Source organism: Asparagus officinalis, chromosome 4, assembly GCF_001876935.1.
Source record: "Asparagus officinalis chromosome 4, Aspof.V1, whole genome shotgun sequence".
Classification (NCBI taxonomy): domain Eukaryota; kingdom Viridiplantae; phylum Streptophyta; class Magnoliopsida; order Asparagales; family Asparagaceae; genus Asparagus; species Asparagus officinalis.
Window position 1 is genome coordinate 42,875,938 of NC_033797.1, and position 20,248 is coordinate 42,896,185.

Sequence of the window (20,248 nt, forward strand, 5' to 3'; positions counted from 1 at the left end):
AATTTCCTTTACAAAAACCCCTTAACAAACATAAATATATAGATACTATTAATATAAACATAAAAGCCCTCATGTAATATCATATTTATAAATTAATATAGTCAACCCAATTGTTTGAATATCTAATAAATCAATTTATAAAACTAGACCTATTATCAATAGAAAATTAGGGATATTACACACACAGATATATATATACACACACACTATGAAGTTGATTTGGACTTCATATTCTCTACATGCTTGACTCTACATAAGTCCTAGGATATATTACATGGATCAATAATATCTCTTCCTGAGCTGGGTTAATGTGCCCCTCACCTTTACAAGTACTCTCCCTCTCTTTCTCTCTCTTCCACCTAGCACCGTCATCAAGAACTCTTCATCTTCCTAATTTCTGTACGGATTTCAACGTTTCTAGGGTTTTCGCCGGAAAAATGTCATCTACGAAAGAATCCAGTAACGACTACGAGGTCGGGCACCGAGCCGAGTTGGAAGGAAACGGCGCTTCATCTACGGGTGGCAGCACGGAGGAAGCTACGGAAGCTACAAAAACCCTAATCGAAATGCAAAAGGAGGCATTACAATGGCGAGACCAGAAAAGGAGGACGACAATGGCTGGTCGTACCAACGAATCCCCCTCAAAAAACCAGTAAGTATTATGTTATACTGCAAACAGACAATGCAGATTAACCCAATATTGTTAGTTCTAGGCTTATGTTATACTGCGAAGAGACAATGCAGATTAACCCAATATTGTTAGTTCTAGGCTTTGTCCAATGTTAGTTCTAAATTTATACCAACGTTAGATCTAGTTTAAGTCCAATGTTAGTTCTAATATGAGTCCAATGTTAGTTCTATAATATTACGTGTTAGCTCTATTTTGTTCCCGTTAGTGCTAGGTCTAATATTGTTAGTTCTAGGCTTTGTCCAATGTTAGTTCTAGTTTGAGTCCATTGTTAGTTCTATAACACTACGTGTTACGAAAATTTTTTGCAGGAAAAAAATTGCTCTAACAGGCTCAGCAGAAACACTAAGGTTAATTTATGAAGCGCATTTCCCCGAAGATCCGTCACTGGCATAGGGATGCATACTGCGGTTCTATATTTCAGCACTACATTTTGTTTGGGGCTCCTGCGCCTGATCGGCCCACCCTTGAGCTGCTGCTGAGCTTTTTCGATAGAGATAATAACACCTTTTGTATACCTGATTCAAAAAGTGGGGGTATGAAAAATGTTAGTTTTGATTTGCAATGGGTCCACAACCATACTTATTTCCCAATTTATGGGGAGGACATAAGGAACAATAGGGACTCAAGAAGCAGAATATGGCTGGGATACTTCGCTAAGCTTTTCATTTCTGAAGAGGGTAAGAAGTTAAAAAAATCAGAAACCAGCCAACGTAAACATCTTGAAGGGCTACTTGAACGGCTTGTTGAATCTACCAAAAAGCGGGATATCGAGGATTTTGCTCTGCTACAAATTTTGTACCAATGCTCTATGATATGGAGTCCCATAGCAGGGGAAGGTATCCCTAGACCCTTACTCAGGTACCTGGATAGCATTCAGAGGGTCAATTCTGTTGCATGGGCCCCGTTCTTTTATAATGAAATTATCAGGGGCATTGGAGTTGCTTTGGAGGGAAAGAAGAAGCAAAAGGTCGCATATGTCCCAGGTTGCATGACACTATTGTGTGTAAGTTCCATATTTTACTGATCTTGTTTCATTCTAATTCGTACCTATGCATTGTTAGTTCTAACTTATTCTATGTTAGTTCTATTCTGTAGCGTGTTAGTTCTAATCTGCACAGTGTTAGTTCTATTCTGTAGAGTGTTAGTTCTAATCTGCACAGTGTTAGTTCTATTCTGTAGAGTGTTAGTTCTAATCTGCACAGTGTTAGTTCTATTCTGTAGAGTGTTAGTTCTAATCTGCACAGTGTTAGTTCTATTCTGTAGAGTGTTAGTTCTAATCTGCACAGTGTTAGTTCTATTCTGTAGAGTGTTAGTTCTAATCTGCACAGTGTTAGTTCTATTCTGTAGAGTGTTAGTTCTAATCTGCACAGTGTTAGTTCTATTCTGTAGAGTGTTAGTTCTAATCTGCACAGTGTTAGTTCTATTCTGTAGAGTGTTAGTTCTATCTGCACCCATTTAAGTTCTATCATAGGTCATGTTAGTTCTATCATAATTCATGTCGTACCACGTACTAATTTACACCATGTTAGTTCTAGATGCAGCCATATTTTATTCTCTTTAGTCTAGTCTAGTATTAAATGTTAATGGTAAATATATTATTTGGTACAGCTTTGGTACTACGAGATGACAGGCATAAAAAAATATGCCCTCTTAGACACCTCCAGACCTCCAATGACAAATTGGGCATTAGGGGAGGAGAGAATCGCATCTATGAGGATGCCGACAATTATTTCAAAGGCTAAGTCAGCGTCAATAACATTTGTCCATAGGCCTATTGCGGAGGTCGCTTCTCCTGGTCATGTTCATCCACTTCCCGCTGAACAGAGGGATGAAGTTCTTCAGCAAAAGCGTCAGGCAAAGAGAAAGGCTTTGCAGGAAGAAACTACTAAGAACTTCTCAATAGGTTACGTAAGTATCCTGTTATGTTAAGTCGTACTCATTTCACACTAACTGCAAAGAATATCCTAATTATGTTTAATCCTACTTAAAATTATAATCTTGTATCAATAACAGATCATGGCAAAGCATATTGACGTTGCTTTTGACGATGAAGAGGAGATCAATGTTCTTCCCATTGAGCAGCAACTCACATTTTGGAGAATTCTGCTAAATTTCTCAAGCGACTTCTTGATGCTACAAAGCAGACCAAGAGCAAATATTGCAAAGAATTCATGATTGAGATCAACAGGCTTAACAGGATAATTGAAAAATGTGGAAGACATGATGAGGTTATAGACCCAGTGCTGCTTAAGTCAAATATCAAACAGAAAATTGCAAATGAAATTAGGAAGAAGCGACAGGGAGCTCAAGAGGAACAGAAGTCCAAAACAAGCAGTGTATATAAGGAAGAGCCCACCAGTCAAGAACATGTACATAAGATTGTTGAAGAGGATGTAAAGCATCCTGCTGACGATGAGGCAATAGAAGAGGAGCCAGTTACTTCTCCAGGGGAGGGGGTATATAGTAAGGTTGACCAGACTGTAGATACTAAGGTTGAGGATAGTATAAATAAGGAAGAGGAGCATATGAAACATATTGTAGATATGGAAGAGGAGCATATGGTAGATAGGAAGAGGAGCATATGGAAGATATTGTAGATAATGAAGAGATAATGAAGAGGAGCGTATGGTAGATAAGGAAGAGGAGCATATGGTAGATAAGGAAGAGGAGCATATGGAAAATGAAAATTTTATTGTAGATAACAAAGGTTTTGATGAGGATACTGTTGATGGTATAGATAAGGATGAAGATATTGTAGATAAAGGCAAGGAGAATGTAGATAAGTTGGAAGCACAGGAGGAAGAGGATCTTGTGAATATTGAACATGATGTGGACAAACTTGTAGATGTTCTAACGAGCAATGTGGAAGCAAAGCGTAGACCAAAGGCAAAAAGGGTAAGCAGGAGATCTAAATGAAAGAGGACACCATATACTGAAGGCAAAATAAAGAAAAAGGAAAAAATTAGTATAGATATACTTGAAAGTTCTGAAGCAAAAGTAAAACTAGCTGAAAAAGTTACTCATTTTTACCCCGGTATTCAAATCCCCACTTTTGATGCGCTGAGTATGAAGCCAATGACAGATGAAGAGGAAGCTCTATTGGGAGAGCTGAATAATGAGCTTCCAGACCCTACATTGTTTAACTTACGCATAATAGATAGCACAGGTGCTTTTGTACATAATTTAAAGATACCATCTCCCGTAGCAGAAAGACTCGACAAAGCTGAAATTGATAGCCTAACCAAATTTTGTTCTCAGAAGATTCACAAGTAAGTTTCAGTTGACTATTTATATGCTAATTCTCCACATATTAGTTCTAATTCATGTTAGTTCTAATTTATACCAGGAGATATAATGTTATAGTAACAACCAACAGCACTATTAACAGGGAAGAGTTGTTATATGTGCTTCGTGGTGGCCGCCTTGACGACAAGGTTAACATATACTTCCTTAATAATTCAAATTATATTGTTTAAATTGAATTTTAATGTTTCATAACAATTACAGGTGGAAGAAGCAGTTTTGGACACGATTAGCCAGGAGGCATACGGCAAAGGATATGGAGTGGTATCGGTGTTCTTTCTTGTAAGAACATGCTATTCCTAATTTCACCACGTTAGTTTTGATTGAAATTCATGTTAGATCTTGTGTAATCCATGCTAGTTATACCATGAGTCACGTTAGTTCTAGTTAGCATCAAATTAGACCTACCATAAGTCATGTTAGTTCCGTTCTTTAGAGTGTTAGTTCTATTCTGTAGAGTGTTAGTTCTATTCTGCACAGTGTTAGTTCCGTTCTGTAGAGTGTTAGTTCTAATCTGCACAGTGTTAGTTCTATTCTGTAGAGTGTTAGTTCTAATCTGCACAGTGTTAGTTCTATTCTGTAGAGTGTTAGTTCTAATCTGCACAGTGTTAGTTCTATTCTGTAGAGTGTTAGTTCTAATCTGCACAGTGTTAGTTCTATTCTGTAGAGTGTTAGTTCTAATCTGCACAGTGTTAGTTCTATTCTGTAGAGTGTTAGTTCTAATCTGCACAGTGTTAGTTCTATTCTGTAGAGTGTTAGTTCTAATCTGCACAGTGTTAGTTCTATTCTGTAGAGTGTTAGTTCTAATCTGCACAGTGTTAGTTCTAGTCTGTACAGTGTTAGTTCTATTCTGTAGAACGTTAGTTCTATTATGTAGCGTGTTAGTTCTATTCTGCACAGTGTTAGTTCTATTCTGTAGCGTGTTAGTTCTAATTAATACGGTGTTAGTTAGCCTTCGCAGCTCATGTTTGTTTTAATTTCAACTCAAACATGATGTGTTTGCAGCACTCACTCTATGGCTTTGAATTGAACAATTACGAGCTATATTTGAACTTCATTGACAAATATACCGCATTCCGCATAGAGTATCTCTTGATCCCTTTGGCCAGGCACGATCATTGGCATCTTGTAGAAGTTGACCTTAAAGATAAAGTCGTCAAGCATTACAGCTCCGCTGGGCACGAAGCTTGGATGGAGCCTGTTAATAAAATCATAAACTTCTTTGATGCCCATCATGCTTATTTTATTGAAGATAATATGCGCCAAATATTTAGATATCAAGCCATCAAATGCGAGCAACAAAGAGGATAGTTAGTTCCGATGTCTATATTGTGTTAATTTGTGTTATAGTATTCGAACGGACCGAAAATGTCTAATGAACTCACTCTATGTTGCAGCTTTGACTGTGGTGTGTTCGTCTACCTCTTTGTAAAATCCATAATTGAAGGACGATCAACATTGCTGGTTAATCCTCCGAACGATATCCCTGAAGCTATGCGAGCAAGACTTGCCGCACAATTATTACTGGCTGGTTTTGAACAAAGACATAAAGAAGAAACAGTGTATAGTGACGAATGATATGTTCATACAAATACAATAATGTATGTATATTTAAGTAATTGAAAATGATTGTTATCAGATGTATTGTTCTATCTGTACCATGTTCGTTCTAGTGATGCTCGTTAGTTCTAACTCATTCAACGTTAGTTCTATTCTGTACCATGCTCGTTAGTTCTATCTCAGAGCCAGTTCTAATTTTTTAATTATTTAAGTTATCTTCAGACCTCCAGCTGCTCACTTCTTTCGAAGCGACGGTTCCATCACACAAACATGTCACATCATATATTCGCGTGTTCCCAAGTCAGTTAAATAAATTAATTAACTTAAATACCTAATACGAACTTCCATCGATAGGTACGGTCACCACCTTTCTTCTACTGGCCCCAGCGTAGGCGCCTCTGCAAACCCCTCCCCCTGCTAAAAACCACAACCCAGCGTCATCTATTTTCATCGTATACCCTCACAAATGGCTGGGGATCCTTCTTGTGTACACTGCCATGGGACATGACATAGCTCTCGAGATTGTCATCATGGAATTACCGCTCGTGCCCCTCCGAGGATGCTTACCATCCCGGCCAACACCTCCAGCACCATACGTCATCTTTCTTCTTACGCCATCTTCAATCTTGATAGAGGCCGTCCATCTGTGCAGGAGCTCTGAGAGATGCTGGCCTACCGCTTCAATCTTAGGACATGGCCCCATCAAATCAAGGAGGCGGCAGGGAACAGCTTCATGGTGCAGTTTCCATCTGATGAAGTTCTTGCCCAAGCTATTGAACTCGGTTTGATAGATATGGGCACATTTAAGGGCAGATTCTGCCGTTGGAAAGAGGATCTGAGGCTAACAATGTTGCCTCAACCCTTTCTAGTATGGATTCGCCTATTCAATCTCCCATACCACCTCTGGAATTTTGAATTTCTTCAATCTCTGCTCATTGGTATCAGTGAAGGTGTCATGTACTCCAGGGACATCATAACACATTCTAACTTCAAAGACTGTAGAGTTCTACTCAAGGTTAGGGATTTATCTGAAATCCCTAAGAGGCTTGGGTTCCGTTACATCTCGCCGGTGGACGGTAACGCTAGGGAAGGATACGCCATCACGCAGGTCCAAAGCGGGGGGGGATTTGGAGAGGGCTCAGGGATCCACACGACTCAACTTAGGGCCCCAGCGTGCGCAGCCCTTTAGGGCCGAACCCGAGTTAATTGAGGTTAGTTGGGGTGGTGTCCACATGATGGTCGAGAGAGACCAATGGTAGCTGTTTCTCCGTAACCAAGGGGTCGGGGGTGCCAATTCTCCAAGGGCTCTCCCTACCGGCAATGTTCCTCTCCCTTTAAACCCCGTCGTCTCCCACAATAGCTCAGCGGGATCCAGTTCTCCTTCCTTAAAGCGTAGTAAGCCAAGACCTTCGAAAAGGAAGGCGAGTGACAGCGAAAAGGGTTTATTAGACCCAAACCGATCCAGCGAGGGCAGCAACAAATGAAGACCTGGCATCATTGCGTGTTTTTTCTTGTTAAATTTTGCTTATCCACCAAACAGTTTGTTACAAATGTTGTGTTAGTTCCAATCTGCACCCTTTTAGTTATATATTATAACATGTTAGATCTGTTCTGTAGAGTGTTAGTTCTATTCTGCACAGTGTTAGTTCTATTCTGTAGAGTGTTAGTTCTAATCTGCACAGTGTTAGTTATGTTCTAGTTCTAAGCTGCACAGTGTTAGTTCTGTTCTGTAGAGTGTTAGTTCTAATCTGCATAGTGTTAGTTCTAATCTGTAGAGTGTTAGTTCTATTCTGTAGAGTGTTAGTTCTATTCTGTTGCGTGTGATGGCTTGTTAGCTCTATTTTATTACACGTTATATCTAATTTATACCACGTTATATCTAATTTATGTCAGTTCTAATTTATACCACATTATAAACCTAATTTATACTAAGTTATTTCTGTTCTGTAGAGTGTTAGTTCTAATCTGCACAGTGTTAGTTCTGTTCCGTAGAGTGTTAGTTCTAATTTATACAGTGTTAGTTCTATTCTGTAGAGTGTTAGTTCTAATCTGTAGTTTGTGATGGCTTGTTAGTTCTATTTTATTACACGTTATATCTAATTTATACCTTCTATTCTGCACAGTGTTAGTTCCGTTCTGTAGAGTGTTAGTTCTAATCTGCACAGTGTTAGTTCTGTTCTGTAGAGTGTTAGTTCTAATCTGCACAGTGTTAGTTCTGTTCTGTAGAGTGTTAGTTCTAATCTGCACAGTGTTAGTTCTATTCTGTAGAGTGTTAGTTCTATTCTGCACAGTGTTAGTTCCGTTCTGTAGAGTGTTAGTTCTAATCTGCACAGTGTTAGTTCTGTTCTGTAGAGTGTTAGTTCTAATCTGCACAGTGTTAGTTCTATTCTGTAGAGTGTTAGTTCTAATCTGCACAGTGTTAGTTCTATTCTGTAGAGTGTTAGTTCTAATCTGCACAGTGTTAGTTCTATTTTGTAGAGTGTTAGTTCTAATCTGCACAGTGTTAGTTCTATTTTGTAGAGTGTTAGTTCTAATCTGCACAGTGTTAGTTCTATTCTGTAGAGTGTTAGTTCTAATCTGCACAGTGTTAGTTCTATTTTGTAGAGTGTTAGTTCTAATCTACACAGTGTTAGTTCTATTCTCTAGCGTGTTAGTTCTAATGTTCACAACGTTAGTTCTATTCTGTAACGTGTTCTGGATCCAAGTCAGTTCTGCTTTATTACATGTTAGTACTATCTGATACCAAGTTAGTTCTATTCTTTGGCTTGTTACTCCTAGTTATTCGAGTGCATTGAATAACTAAGATGTTAGTTCTATTCTTTGTGCGCGTTAGGCCTAATATGATAGTTGTTTTGTTACTTACAACTTTTTATCTAGTGGAAGCTGATGATGTTAGTTTCCGATTAACAAGAATAAACATTCAATCAGAAAAAAAACAAAATATTTGTTGCATACTGGGACGAAACCACTTCAACATATCAAACACTTAGTCAGCTATAGATTCATTACATGTTTTACGGTTATGACCTTCCATATGACATCGAGAACATTTTACTGGCCGCGTGTAAACAGTTCTGTTGTTGATACGCCTGGTTTTATTTCTCCCTTTCCTTTTTGTTGTAAGTGGAGGTAGGATCTGTATCTCATCCCTTGGCACGATGCGCTTCTCAAAGTCAGGGATTGGGTAGAGGATTGCCTCGTAGCTTTTTTTAAAGCCTTCAACCGTCATAAACCAGTCACAGAACTGGTAGACATCCCTTTTCATGAACATAATGGATGCGCATGCATGTTTGCAAGGGACACGGGTTACATCCCACCCACGGCAAGTGCATGTTTTATTGTCTAGATCCACTTGACAAGATCTATGGGATTGTACCTCAAATAATCCTGTGTGGGACTGACGAACCTCCAATGGACGGCCATTTTCCATGTTCTCTTTGAGAGCAAGTTCAGCTTTGGGGCAAAGAAATTGATTCCAACTTTCAGCCATGGTTCGTCGCTCATTCATACGAACCATAATCTGTTTACGTATGTGCTCTACCAGTTGAAGTATCCGTAGTAGCCTAGCCTCATGTATCCATTTGTTGAATGACTCTGCAACATTTGATGTAACGTGACCATATCTAAAAACATAATAGGGAATTCGTCAAGCGGCTTATAATAGTCATGTAATGAAATAGCTTATAACTTACCTAACTCCAGGGAAAAACGCATTGGCCCAGTTTTCTGGAGCGTAGTTCATCACAATATTGTAAGCTCTTTCGTCAACCAGTCTAATGTCGTCCATGTAATCGTTCCATTCTGCTCTAGTATATTTGTAACAGGCAGATTGCAATAGATTACCCAAGATCTGAGTATCTTTTGATTTGAATCCCAAATCCTTCAACTTTGTCCTGAAGTTCTCAACTAGATGCAACACACATCGAGAGTGTATAGAATCTGGAAAAAATTCTCTAACTGCTTCTCTGATCCCCTTATCCGCATCTGAAATTATCACTAGCTTGTGTGGAGGGTTGTATGGATCTGGCCTTTCATAGAGAATAGACCACAAACCTACAAAGAGTTGTGGTTACCATACACGAATTAGAGTTAGCAATGAATGAGCTAGAATTATCATAACCTGCAACAGAACTAACATGGCTAGGGATAGAACTAACCTTGTAAGAACCACTTCCAGTTAACATTATTTTCCTGATCGCATATACAATACGCCAATGGAAATATCCCCTGATTTCCATCATATGCTACGGCGCTTAGGAGTATGCCTTTGAATCGATCTTTAAGAAAGGTACCATCCAAAAATAAGAGTGGTCTACAGCCGTATAAAAAACCATTTATGCAGGCGGCGTAGCATATGAATAACCTTGTAAACCTCCCCTCATTTTGTTCAACATGAATATAGCTACCTGGGTTTGTCTTCTTGACCTCTTCTACATACCTAGAAAATTGAAGATAAGCGTTAGTACCAACATTGAAAAAATAACTATAATCAACGTCACATAAAGGAAATTAGTTTGTCTTATGTTATATATCATCTTCTATTTACCATCGTAATTGATCGTAGGACTCATGGGCATCACCATATAATTTCTCTTGTGCTCTTTCTTTACCCCACCAAATCTTACTATAATCGATCCTAATCCCATACGAGCTTAGAAACTCCTTTTGAACGTCAATAGGCCGTATATCCGGTCGAACCTTTAACGTGGGTTGTAATTGGGTAGCAATGAATCGCCTTGAGGCTCTAGATTGACCAGCATTATTGCCATGCTGCCCACAACTGTGATTGTCCACAAACCTTTTGATTTCAAGTCTATTATCATTTTTCGGTGGAGAGGCAAATAACATCCACGGACAATTTTTGGCTGCCTTAAACCGACAAAACACTCGAATACGCTTCGGTTCATTCTTCCCAAACTCGTATTCGAATTATTTTTGCCATGGAGTAGTATAGCAAGGCCAATCTTAACTCTTTCGCACTTTCAAATCGTTGTCCCTCACCGGTTAAAGTTGTGTGCCACCAAGCAGGAATCCTCTCTGATCTGCTAATCATGTCATCAATCGTCATGACATCATCTCCGGAAGGATTTTCATTGGGATTCTTATCTGGAACACTTGTGGTCCACAACGCCGACGGGCCATAGTCTACACTTTTTGAGTTCAAACTGCACAAATAGTAGAAGTATCAACAGATAATAGCAAAAGATAAAAAGCAAAAACGACAATTGCTTGCTGTTAGAATCAATTAGAACTAGAAAGAACTAACAATATAACCATTAGAGCTAACAGTGCATTGATTAGAACTGACATAATAGCTATTAGAACAAACAATATAGCCATTAAAGGTTAGTTCTAATTTAACGAAGTTATTTCTATTTTATAACAAGCTATTTCAAAATTATAACATGTTAGTTCTATTCTGCACAGTGTTAGTTCTATTCTGTAGAGTGTTAGTTCTAATCTGCACAGTGTTAGTTCTATTCTGTAGAGTGTTAGTTCTAATCTGCACAGTGTTAGTTCTATTCTGTAGAGTGTTAGTTCTAATCCCCTACAGTGTTAGTTCTATTCGGTAGCGTGTTAGTTCTAATAATATGCACAGTGTTAGTTCTAATCTGTAGTGTGTTAGTGTCAGTTCTAACTGATGGCTTGTTAGTTCTATTTTATACCTACATTGTCTAATTTATACCACGTTATATCTAATTTATAACAATTAGGACTAACAATATGGGAACTATAGTGGAACCAGCAATAACTCTAGTAGAACTAACAAAATAGCGATTAGAACTGACAAATAAAACATTAGAACTCTAGTATGGAGCATAACAAAGAACTGCTTAATGACAAATAAAACATTAGAACTGAAGTCCAGTTAAACCTAGTATAGAACTAACAAGAAGACGATTAGAACTTAAGTTAATTGATTTTACAGTTAACCTACATGTCTTGTCGGACTTGCTCGTTTTCCTGTTTATTCGAAGAATCATCTCCTTCTTTAAAAGCTTGCACGTGAACCTCTTTCAGTCCAAGATTGTGGCAATGCTCCACCATAGACGTCAGATCACCATCGTTCTCAATGAGAAATTTTAAGCTTCCAACTGTTTGATCTTCGTATGCCAAAATTAATGACTCGTATGGAAGATCTAACCTCTCTGCCGCATCAAACTTGAGATCCAAGATGGTGGTTGAAGAATTAATCTTCAAGAATACCGCTTTATACTGCGAAGAGACAATGCAGATGATGTCCTTTTTAGCCATTTCGATCTGAGGAGGAGGAGTAATGGAGAACTAACTAGTTATTGCTCATGATGGAGAGAGTTATAGAGAGAATTTTTTGGTCTGAGGAGGAGGAGTAATAGAGAACTAACTAGTTATTGCTCATGAGATGGAGTAAAAAAAAGGGGGAAATTTCCCTCCATTTTCCCCATCATATCGCATTAATGAGAAGTGACTTCTGTTGTTCGGACCAGGACTCGTCTGGGGAAGAAAGAGAAGGGCAGTTTTGGTTTTTTTGTAAAATACGATCTGCTTTTAGTATAAAGCTGACGTGGAGGGGGCTTAAAACATTAAAGCCCACACTATGATTTTGATTTGGATTTCATATTCTTTACATTCTTGATTGTACATAAATCCTATGATATGTTATATGGATTATTAATATCTCTTGTTCCATTGGTTCCTATAATAATGCATATGTTATATAATTTTTGCAAATACATATTTTTCATGGGCCTATAAAATAAAGAGTCGTTATTGGTCCACATAACAACATAGTAGGAATTATCAAGAAATTTATCCCAATTTTCTTGTCCATTTGGGATATGAAGTAATTATGAATACATCTGATTAAAGTTTTATATAACAAGTAAAGACAAATATATAATTCAAATAATGTAGTTATAAGTTGAAGAGCCTCAGATACTAATTATCTATTAAGAAATAAACTAAAATCTTTTTCAACTTTATTGGAGTATATCTAATCTGTCTGAAGATATCCAAAAAATAAAAATAAAATCAAAAAAGTATAGAAAAAAGAGAAGGAAAAGGATTTAGATTAAAGGATAAGGGTCTGTTTGTTTGAAAAAAAAAAGAGGAAATGGAGATCTCAGGACCTGACAAGAGCTCCACATCAGATTTTAATTTCACTCAATTTCCATTTTCAGTGTTTGGTTCGTTGAGGGTATTAAGGAAATTTATCTCAGAAATAGGGTGCCACGTCAAATTTTGAAGAAAACCCATATCAGACTTGAAGTGGCTGAAATGAGTGAGAAATGAATTAATGAAGACTAAAATATTGTCCCGCTCACCTTTTTGAAACCCGCATGAACTTTCTAGGGAAAATGCCCTAGGGTTCTCCTCACCACCTTCCTATCATAATTTTCCCCTTTCTCCCTCTCAAAGCCTCGAAGCCACCATAGATCACAAAGAAAAAAAAAACCATTTCACCCCTTAATGTCAGATGGTAATAATCAATTTTATTTGGTAGATGATGAAAAATCTCAGCAATGGCTAGGATACTGATTTTGGGGAGAAACTGAGTAACTTTGTGAAGTTACTGATTTTGCTAAAAAGATAGAGGCTTTAAGGTCGAATCTTTTTATGCTACTTAGCACTTCATCTAATTCATCTGATTCGCTAGTTTTGAGAATTCACTTAATTTTTCTTGCTGCTGCATATCCATCTCTTCAATTTTTCTTAGACTGCACGTGACGATGTTGCTCCGGTCGTCGAAAACCTACTGAATTTCTCTTCTTAAATTTTATATTAGTTTCCTAGCTTTCAGTCATATTTTAGGCCATATTTTAATGAACTATCAATAATTTTGGAAGATTTGATCTTGTAATGTACTGCTTGGTGACTTCCTCTTGTTAGTTTTGTTACCCAATTCAAACTTCATCTGTTAAAGCTTGTCTAACTTGGCTCTCATACATTGACCACGTACATCATGTATTTATTCATGCAATTTTGTTTTGCCCAATAGCTGTTTGTGAATGAGTTATGAATTTATGGGTGTATTCATAGTGATCTTGTGACGTGTACTGCATTTATAGATGTATGCAAATGAACCTCCATCGTAGAGGGAGGTATTTAGTTATAGATTCACGAGATTTTGCATGTGAGTAATTCCAATTTCTGTGGAGAAAACAATTGTTGATAAAATGTTTGGTGTCAAGATATTTCTATACAAATGTATTTGTCTTTGTTGACTTAAGCCGAAGAGACATTGTGAAGAATTATTGGGTTTTGTTGCCTTTCTTTAGTTTTCTCTAGTGTAGTATTCTTATCTTTTACAACTGTGTTTCTCCTTTCTTCTTCTTTGTGCCGAGCATGCTATGTATTTCAAAGTTTACAATTGAAAGATAGATAAAATTCATGGATTAATTTTATCATGTAATTTTCCTTGTTAAGACGTGCATCCCATTGGGTTTGACCTAATATATGCCACCCATATGTTATCCGACATGATCGTCATAGCCTTTATGAACCCATAAATGCATATTTTTCGTTGGAGATAAACTGTATAATGTTGGTCATTATTATTGAAATGCATTTATATAGTAATGATATTTGGTTAAAATTTTGACATGTTACTTTGATTTTTTTTTTAAATAGAAAATTAATTTGATAATTACTTACGTGCTTTAAATTCAGCAATGTATATTATTTAAGAACCGATTATATGAATCTAGTACTATATTGTTTAAGAACTGATATGTGGTAATAATTATATAAAAAAAAACCTCATATTTTTTTAATTTAAAAGTGATAATTGTAGATGGATGGTGATTTTGATGATGAAGAGCTTGTTTTAGGAATGTGTGCTGGGGCTACATTTTCTGTCATGGTTTTAGTATTTACATTCTTGAGGAGAATAAAGTGCATGCCTAGATCAATACGGTCTGATCCAAGTGAAGAAATGATAAGGCAAAAAAAAATTAGAGATGATTTTATGAATCGTATATATCACGGTTTTAGTGACAGCTATCAAAACTTTATTAGAATGTGATCAGGGGCTTTTATCAAACTAGCAAAGATTATGAGGGGAAAAAATCTATTAAAGGACTCGAGGCATATAACAGTAGAAGAGCAGCTTGCAATAACATTGAATATATTGGGCCATAAATCTAAAAACCGTATTGTGAGAATACAATTTATAAGATCAGGGGAGACTTTTGTAGATACTTCAACAGAGTCTTAGAAGCTATTTCATGCATTCAAGGCCGATATATGAAACAAGCACTGAATGTAGTGCACAAGAGATCCTTAACAATTCATCATATTACCCATTTTTCAAGGTATATCATCTACACTATAATATTAAGCAAATACCTGTCTAATCAAATCATATCATACATTAACAGGTAATTTGATATACTCTATAAGATTGCACCTTATATTGTTATTTTTTGGACCGTTGGTCATATATTACTGTTGGGATCATCAGTTCAAAATCAGGTTGGTATGTTAAAAGATTTTTTTTGTCTTTTGTGGGTGGTAAGCTCACCCTAGTGATGTTAAACAACATTTTCCATTATGTTTATTGCCTACCAAACATAGAAAATTGAGGAAATAAAAAATGTTTATCAGACAGTAATAAATGGTTTTCAGCATGGCTTTATATTTTCCATTTTTTAAGGAAATGAACCAAACAGGCACTAAGAAGAAAGGAAAGAAAAAAAAACAAATGGAACGCAACTGCATTTATTCTAAATAACCAAATTGATAAGCAATTATTTAATTCTGATCAACAGTAATAAATTTTTTTTGGTCAATGAAAATGCTTTATTCATTTACCATATATGGAAAATCAGTACATCTATATTCTCAGCATAAACTGAGATTACAATCAACAATCTATAGTCGACTCACATGCCTCTAAATACAATCATAGAGAACAAATCCATTCTCTAATCTCATCTGGAAAGTGATCATTGAGGATAATAGACATGATGTTAATTTTTATATCTCTGAAAAGCTGAGCAGCAGTTCTTCTCTTTTGCTTAAAAATCCTAGCATTTCTCTCACACCAAATGCTATAAACTGTAGAAGTTAGAGCTATCTTTTTAATCTTCTGTTTGAATCCATTCCCTCTAAACCTGACGCTATACCAGCTCAGGATTTGATCCCAATTGCAAGATTTCCATTTGAATTGTAACCATTCCATAACCATAATCCACACATCCCTTGAGAAACAGCACTCAAAGAAGAGATGGTTCCTGTTTTCAGTATCAGTGCACAGAGAGCAATTGTTGTTGTTTACAATCCCCCTATTGATCAATTTATCTTGAGTAAGTAATCGATCTTGAACTGCTAACCAACTCACAAAAGAGTGCTTGGGGTAGTTTAATTTCTCCCAAACTATGCTATGCCATGGCACTAAGTTTGTTGTTGGGGAGAGAACAGAAGACAAAGCTGATAATCGAATATTTGAATTTTTTGAACAAGAAAAGATGAGTTGTTTCAGGTTATCAGTACCCCTATATAATCCTTGAGCCTTGTCTCTCACTTTCAGAATTTGTCTCCACATCCATGAATCCCCTTTTCTAGCTTGCACATGCCACACATCATTGTGTTTTAAATATGTGCCATGAATCCACTTGATCCACAAGTTTTCCTTATTGATATGAATATTCCAAAGGATTTTCAGTGCTGAAGCCATATTCCAGGTAGAGGCCGAGTAAATACCCAGACCACCATGTTTCATACTCAAGCAAACTTTACCCTATGAAACAAGGGGAATATTGTGTAACTGTTCAGTTTTTCCCCACAAGAAATTTCTGCACAACTCATCTATCTTTTGTAAAACTTTAACTGGCAAGACATAATTTGACGTCCAAAAAATTTGTATACCAAGGATAACACTCTTGATAATCTATAATCTGCCTGCATATGACAGATTCCTGATTTTTAAACAAGCCTAAAATTGACTTGAGACTTTGGAAAGAGGAGAGCAATCCAAGAATGTTAACCGTTTACATATCAGAGGCACCCCAAGATATTTGATAGGCAAAGCACACTCAGAAAACCCAAGGAAGTTGTTTATAAGAGATTTGAAATTTCATCGACCCCTCCATAGAAGATTTTGCACTTATCTGGATTTGCCTCTAGGCCTGAAACAGAGCTAAAATCTTTGAAGTATTTGAAGAGCATACTTACAGAGTGTAGGTCAGCCTTAGAAAAGAGGAGAAGATCATCCGCAGAGATCAAGTGAGTGATCTTAAGATTACCACAACTTGGATAAAATTTAAACAACCTGTCCTCCTTTAGCATATTCAGATTCCTAGAGAGATACTCCATTCCTAAGATGAACAAATAAGGGGAGAGGGGGTTTCCTTGTCTTAATCCTCTTTTCCCTTTGAAATAGCCATGGAGAGAACCATTTAAAGAAATTGAGAATTTTGGAGAGGAAACACAGGCCATAATCCAAGTGATCATCTTTGTAGGAAACCCAAGACCTTTGAGAATTTCTTTGAGGAAATCCCAATTTATTGTATCAAAAGCTTTTTTGATGTCAATGCTTAGCATAATTCTGGAAGAGATTCTCTTCCTACTGTAATTCTTCACTAACTCATGAGCAAGCAATATGTTACTAGTAATTTTCCTTCCTTTCACAAAAGCACTTTGAGCATCATTTATCAGATATCCCATAATGGGTTTGGTTCTGTTAGCCAGTATTCTTAAGATGATCTTGTAGAGGCAGTTGCAGCAGGCTATAGGTCTGAAATCAGATGGGGTCCTGGGACAATTCACCTTTGGAATCAAGGTGATTGAAGTAGAATTTATCGCACCTAAAAGCTTTTCAGTTCTGAAGAAATCTTTAACAGCCAATGTTACCTCATCCCCAATGATATTCCAAGCTGACTTGTAGAAGGACATGCTAAACCCATCAGGTCCAGGAGCTTTGGTGTCAGACATGGAGAAAACTGAATTTTTAATTTCATCACTGGTAACAGGAGAGGACATATTCCTTGCTTGAGCTTCATTTAGGCAAGGTCCATAGCAAATTATATTAATATCAGGCATGGATGTAACAGTGGTAGGGCCCATGAGACTTTTATAAAAGGAAATAAGCTCTTGAATTATTTCTTTACCATAAGTAATTCTGCTACCCACACTGTTATAAAGCACCAACACTCTATTGAGATGTCTCTTAGATTTGATAGCTGAATGGAAGTAACTTGTGCATCTGTCACCATGAATATTCCATAGCTTTTTGTTGATAGAATGACAACTCATATTCCAGTAATCTGTTAAAAGAAGCAATGTAATCTTTTTCTAGATTAATCAGTTCAAGGTTGAGAGGATCAGATTGCAGATTTCTTTGAGCATTTTCCAGATTTAATCGTGCTCTAATCACTTGTTCAGTGATGTTATAGAAGCTCTTTTTGTTTAGATCTTTCAGTGCACTCTCTAGGAGTTTTAATTTGCTAGCAGCTGAAAACATTGCACAGCCTTCAAATGAAGTTTGCCAAATAGCTGCAACTGTAGGTAAGTAATTTTCATGCTTTGTCCACATCTTGAAAAACTTAAAAGGTTTCTTCCCTTGTAAACAATCTTCATAAATTGACACCAACGCTGGAAAGTGATCAGAACAGCTAGGAAGAAGAAATTCCACATGGCTTGCATTGAATAAGTTTATCCAAACATCATTAACCAAAGCTCTATCGAGTCTACTCTAGACCCTAGAACTTGAATCCTGCTTATTGTTCCATGTAAAGAAACATCCTTCAGTTTTCATATGGGATAGATGACACTTATCAATAAATTCTCTGAAATCTTTTGTCTCAGCCTCTGAAACCAAAGCTCCTCCTAATTTTTCTTTACCATCAGTTATAGCGTTAAAATTCCCACAGAGAATCCATGCCATGTTACCAACAGAATGCTGAATTTGGTATAGTTCATCTCAAAGAGATTTCCTACTGTCCTGAAGATTATGACCATATATAGAGGATATAACACAATCAATCCTTCCATCCAATGATTTAACCATGCAGGTAATTTGTTGATCAGAGATTCTATCAACATGAATATCCAGAATATTTGGATCCCATAGAATCAAAATTCTTGCTTTACTAGTGTTGTCTGCATTTGAAATCCACTTCCAACTACTAGCAATTTTCTTAGCTATGACTGATAGTAATCTAGTTTTAATTTTTGTCTCAACAAGTGCCAGGAAAGAGAGCTGATGCTGCATTAAATGGAGCTTAACTAAATATTGTTTAGTGGACTTATTCAGTCCTCTAACATTCCAGAAAGAGAAGTTCATAAGAAAATCCTCCCCCCTAGTCACTAGTTGAGGGGTCTTCTTCCAATCTATTAAGATGATCAAAAGAATTTTCCAGAGATGGAATTTCCTTCATACCACTTCTTTTCATATAGAACAATGAATTTCTTGCTTGTGATGAGCTCTTGCTTTCAGTAGAATCCCCAGATCTGAGACCCTGAACATGCACAACATGCACAGAGTTAACAGTTGAAGGACTCAAGCTTTTCCTTTTTGCCTGCTTGTTTTGAATCATAGCCTCAATTTTTTCCCCTTGAACTACTTCATTTATAGCCTGAGGAACATTGTTGCCAAACACAAACTGCTCATTTCTACCAACCAAATTTCCCCCCAGTAACCTGGAAACATAATGCACGTTGTTACCAGACAAGTTTGAGAGAGAACTTTCACCCAGCAACCTAGAAACATTTCCATGTGATGAGCTCTTACTTTCAGTAGAATCCCCATATCTGAGACCCTAAACATGCACAACATGCACAAAGTTAGCAGCTGAAGGACTCAATCTTTTCTCTTTTGCCTGTTTGTTTTGAATCATAGCCTCAATTTCTTTTCCTTGAACTACTTCATTTATAGATTGAGGAACATTGTTACCAGACTCAAACTGTTCATTATTACCAACTATATTTTCCCCCAACAACCTGGAAACATTATGCACATTATTACCAGACAAGTTTGAGAGAGAACTTCCACCCAGCAACCTGGAAACATTTCCCTGTAGGTTTTGAACATTGCTCAGATCATTTGTCATAGGAATTTGTAGCATAGCAGGCTCTTCTTGTATCCCCTGAATACTAGAATTCATAGTCCGATTCACTACAGATTTTCCCTTTTGAACCCATCTTTGAGTTCTGGGAACTTTTTTGCAGAATTTTGTGTCATGACCCACAAGCTTACAACTGTCACACCATTTAGGTTTAAGCTCATAAATCACCTTTTGGTTGAAAATTTTCCCATTAGGACCATGAATAGAAATCTGGTCAGGAAGAGGAGAAGGTATTTGGATCTCAATTAAGACCCTTGCATAAGTTAATCTTTGCTTGTTTGCAGTGAGTTTATCTGTGGTAATTGGACGTCCAACTTGACTGGCAATTTTACTTATAGCTTTAGAACTCCACAAATTGAGTCTTAATCCAGGAAGTTGAATCCACAAAGGATAAACATTATTATTTATCTTTTCAAAGTCCTCATCATTTGTCCAGACCTTCAGTAAAAGAGGCCTTGAGCCAAAGAACCACGGGCCATTTTCAAGGATATCCCCCATCTCCACCTTGTTTTTGAATTTAAACAGAAATAAACCCGGTTTAAGTAAACACACTTCAGGAACAGTCCATCGAGCCCAGATTTTTTGAACATAGTTCTCCATGGCCTTAAACTTTGCATTTAATCCCATAACTTGGCCAATCAAAGAAAAT

General features: G+C 37.0%; 3 protein-coding genes across 3 annotated transcripts; 1 reads left to right on the forward strand and 2 right to left on the reverse strand.

Moving 5' to 3' along the window:
• LOC109838581 lies at positions 1,047 to 2,782 on the forward strand. Its single transcript, XM_020407016.1, has 2 exons — positions 1,047 to 1,694; positions 2,300 to 2,782. The coding sequence occupies exons 1-2, from the start codon at positions 1,047 to 1,049 to the stop codon at positions 2,618 to 2,620; spliced, it is 969 nt and encodes a 322-aa protein (XP_020262605.1). The 3' UTR covers positions 2,621 to 2,782.
• On the reverse strand, positions 8,541 to 10,402 carry LOC109838582. Its single transcript, XM_020407017.1, has 4 exons — positions 10,101 to 10,402; positions 9,712 to 9,992; positions 9,247 to 9,607; positions 8,541 to 9,177 (listed from the first exon to the last, which is right to left on the reverse strand). The coding sequence occupies exons 1-4, from the start codon at positions 10,400 to 10,402 to the stop codon at positions 8,541 to 8,543; spliced, it is 1,581 nt and encodes a 526-aa protein (XP_020262606.1).
• On the reverse strand, positions 15,438 to 16,211 carry LOC109838583. The gene has a single exon (XM_020407018.1). The coding sequence runs from the start codon at positions 16,209 to 16,211 to the stop codon at positions 15,438 to 15,440; it is 774 nt and encodes a 257-aa protein (XP_020262607.1).

Bases quoted from the DNA above. Each gene is read 5' to 3' on its own strand.
- LOC109838581 (XM_020407016.1), top strand. From the start codon at position 1,047: ATGAAGCGCATTTCCCCGAAGATCCGTCACTGGCATAGGGATGCATAC. The intron at 1,695-2,299 runs GTAAGTTCCATA...TATTTGGTACAG, and splicing joins GTTGCATGACACTATTGTGT to CTTTGGTACTACGAGATGAC.
- LOC109838582 (XM_020407017.1), bottom strand. From the start codon at position 10,402: ATGTTATTTGCCTCTCCACCGAAAAATGATAATAGACTTGAAATCAAA. The intron at 9,993-10,100 runs GTAAATAGAAGA...TCAATTTTCTAG, and splicing joins TCCTACGATCAATTACGATG to GTATGTAGAAGAGGTCAAGA. The intron at 9,608-9,711 runs GTTAGTTCTATC...AACTCTTTGTAG, and splicing joins CTGGAAGTGGTTCTTACAAG to GTTTGTGGTCTATTCTCTAT.
- LOC109838583 (XM_020407018.1), bottom strand. From the start codon at position 16,211: ATGGCTTCAGCACTGAAAATCCTTTGGAATATTCATATCAATAAGGAA.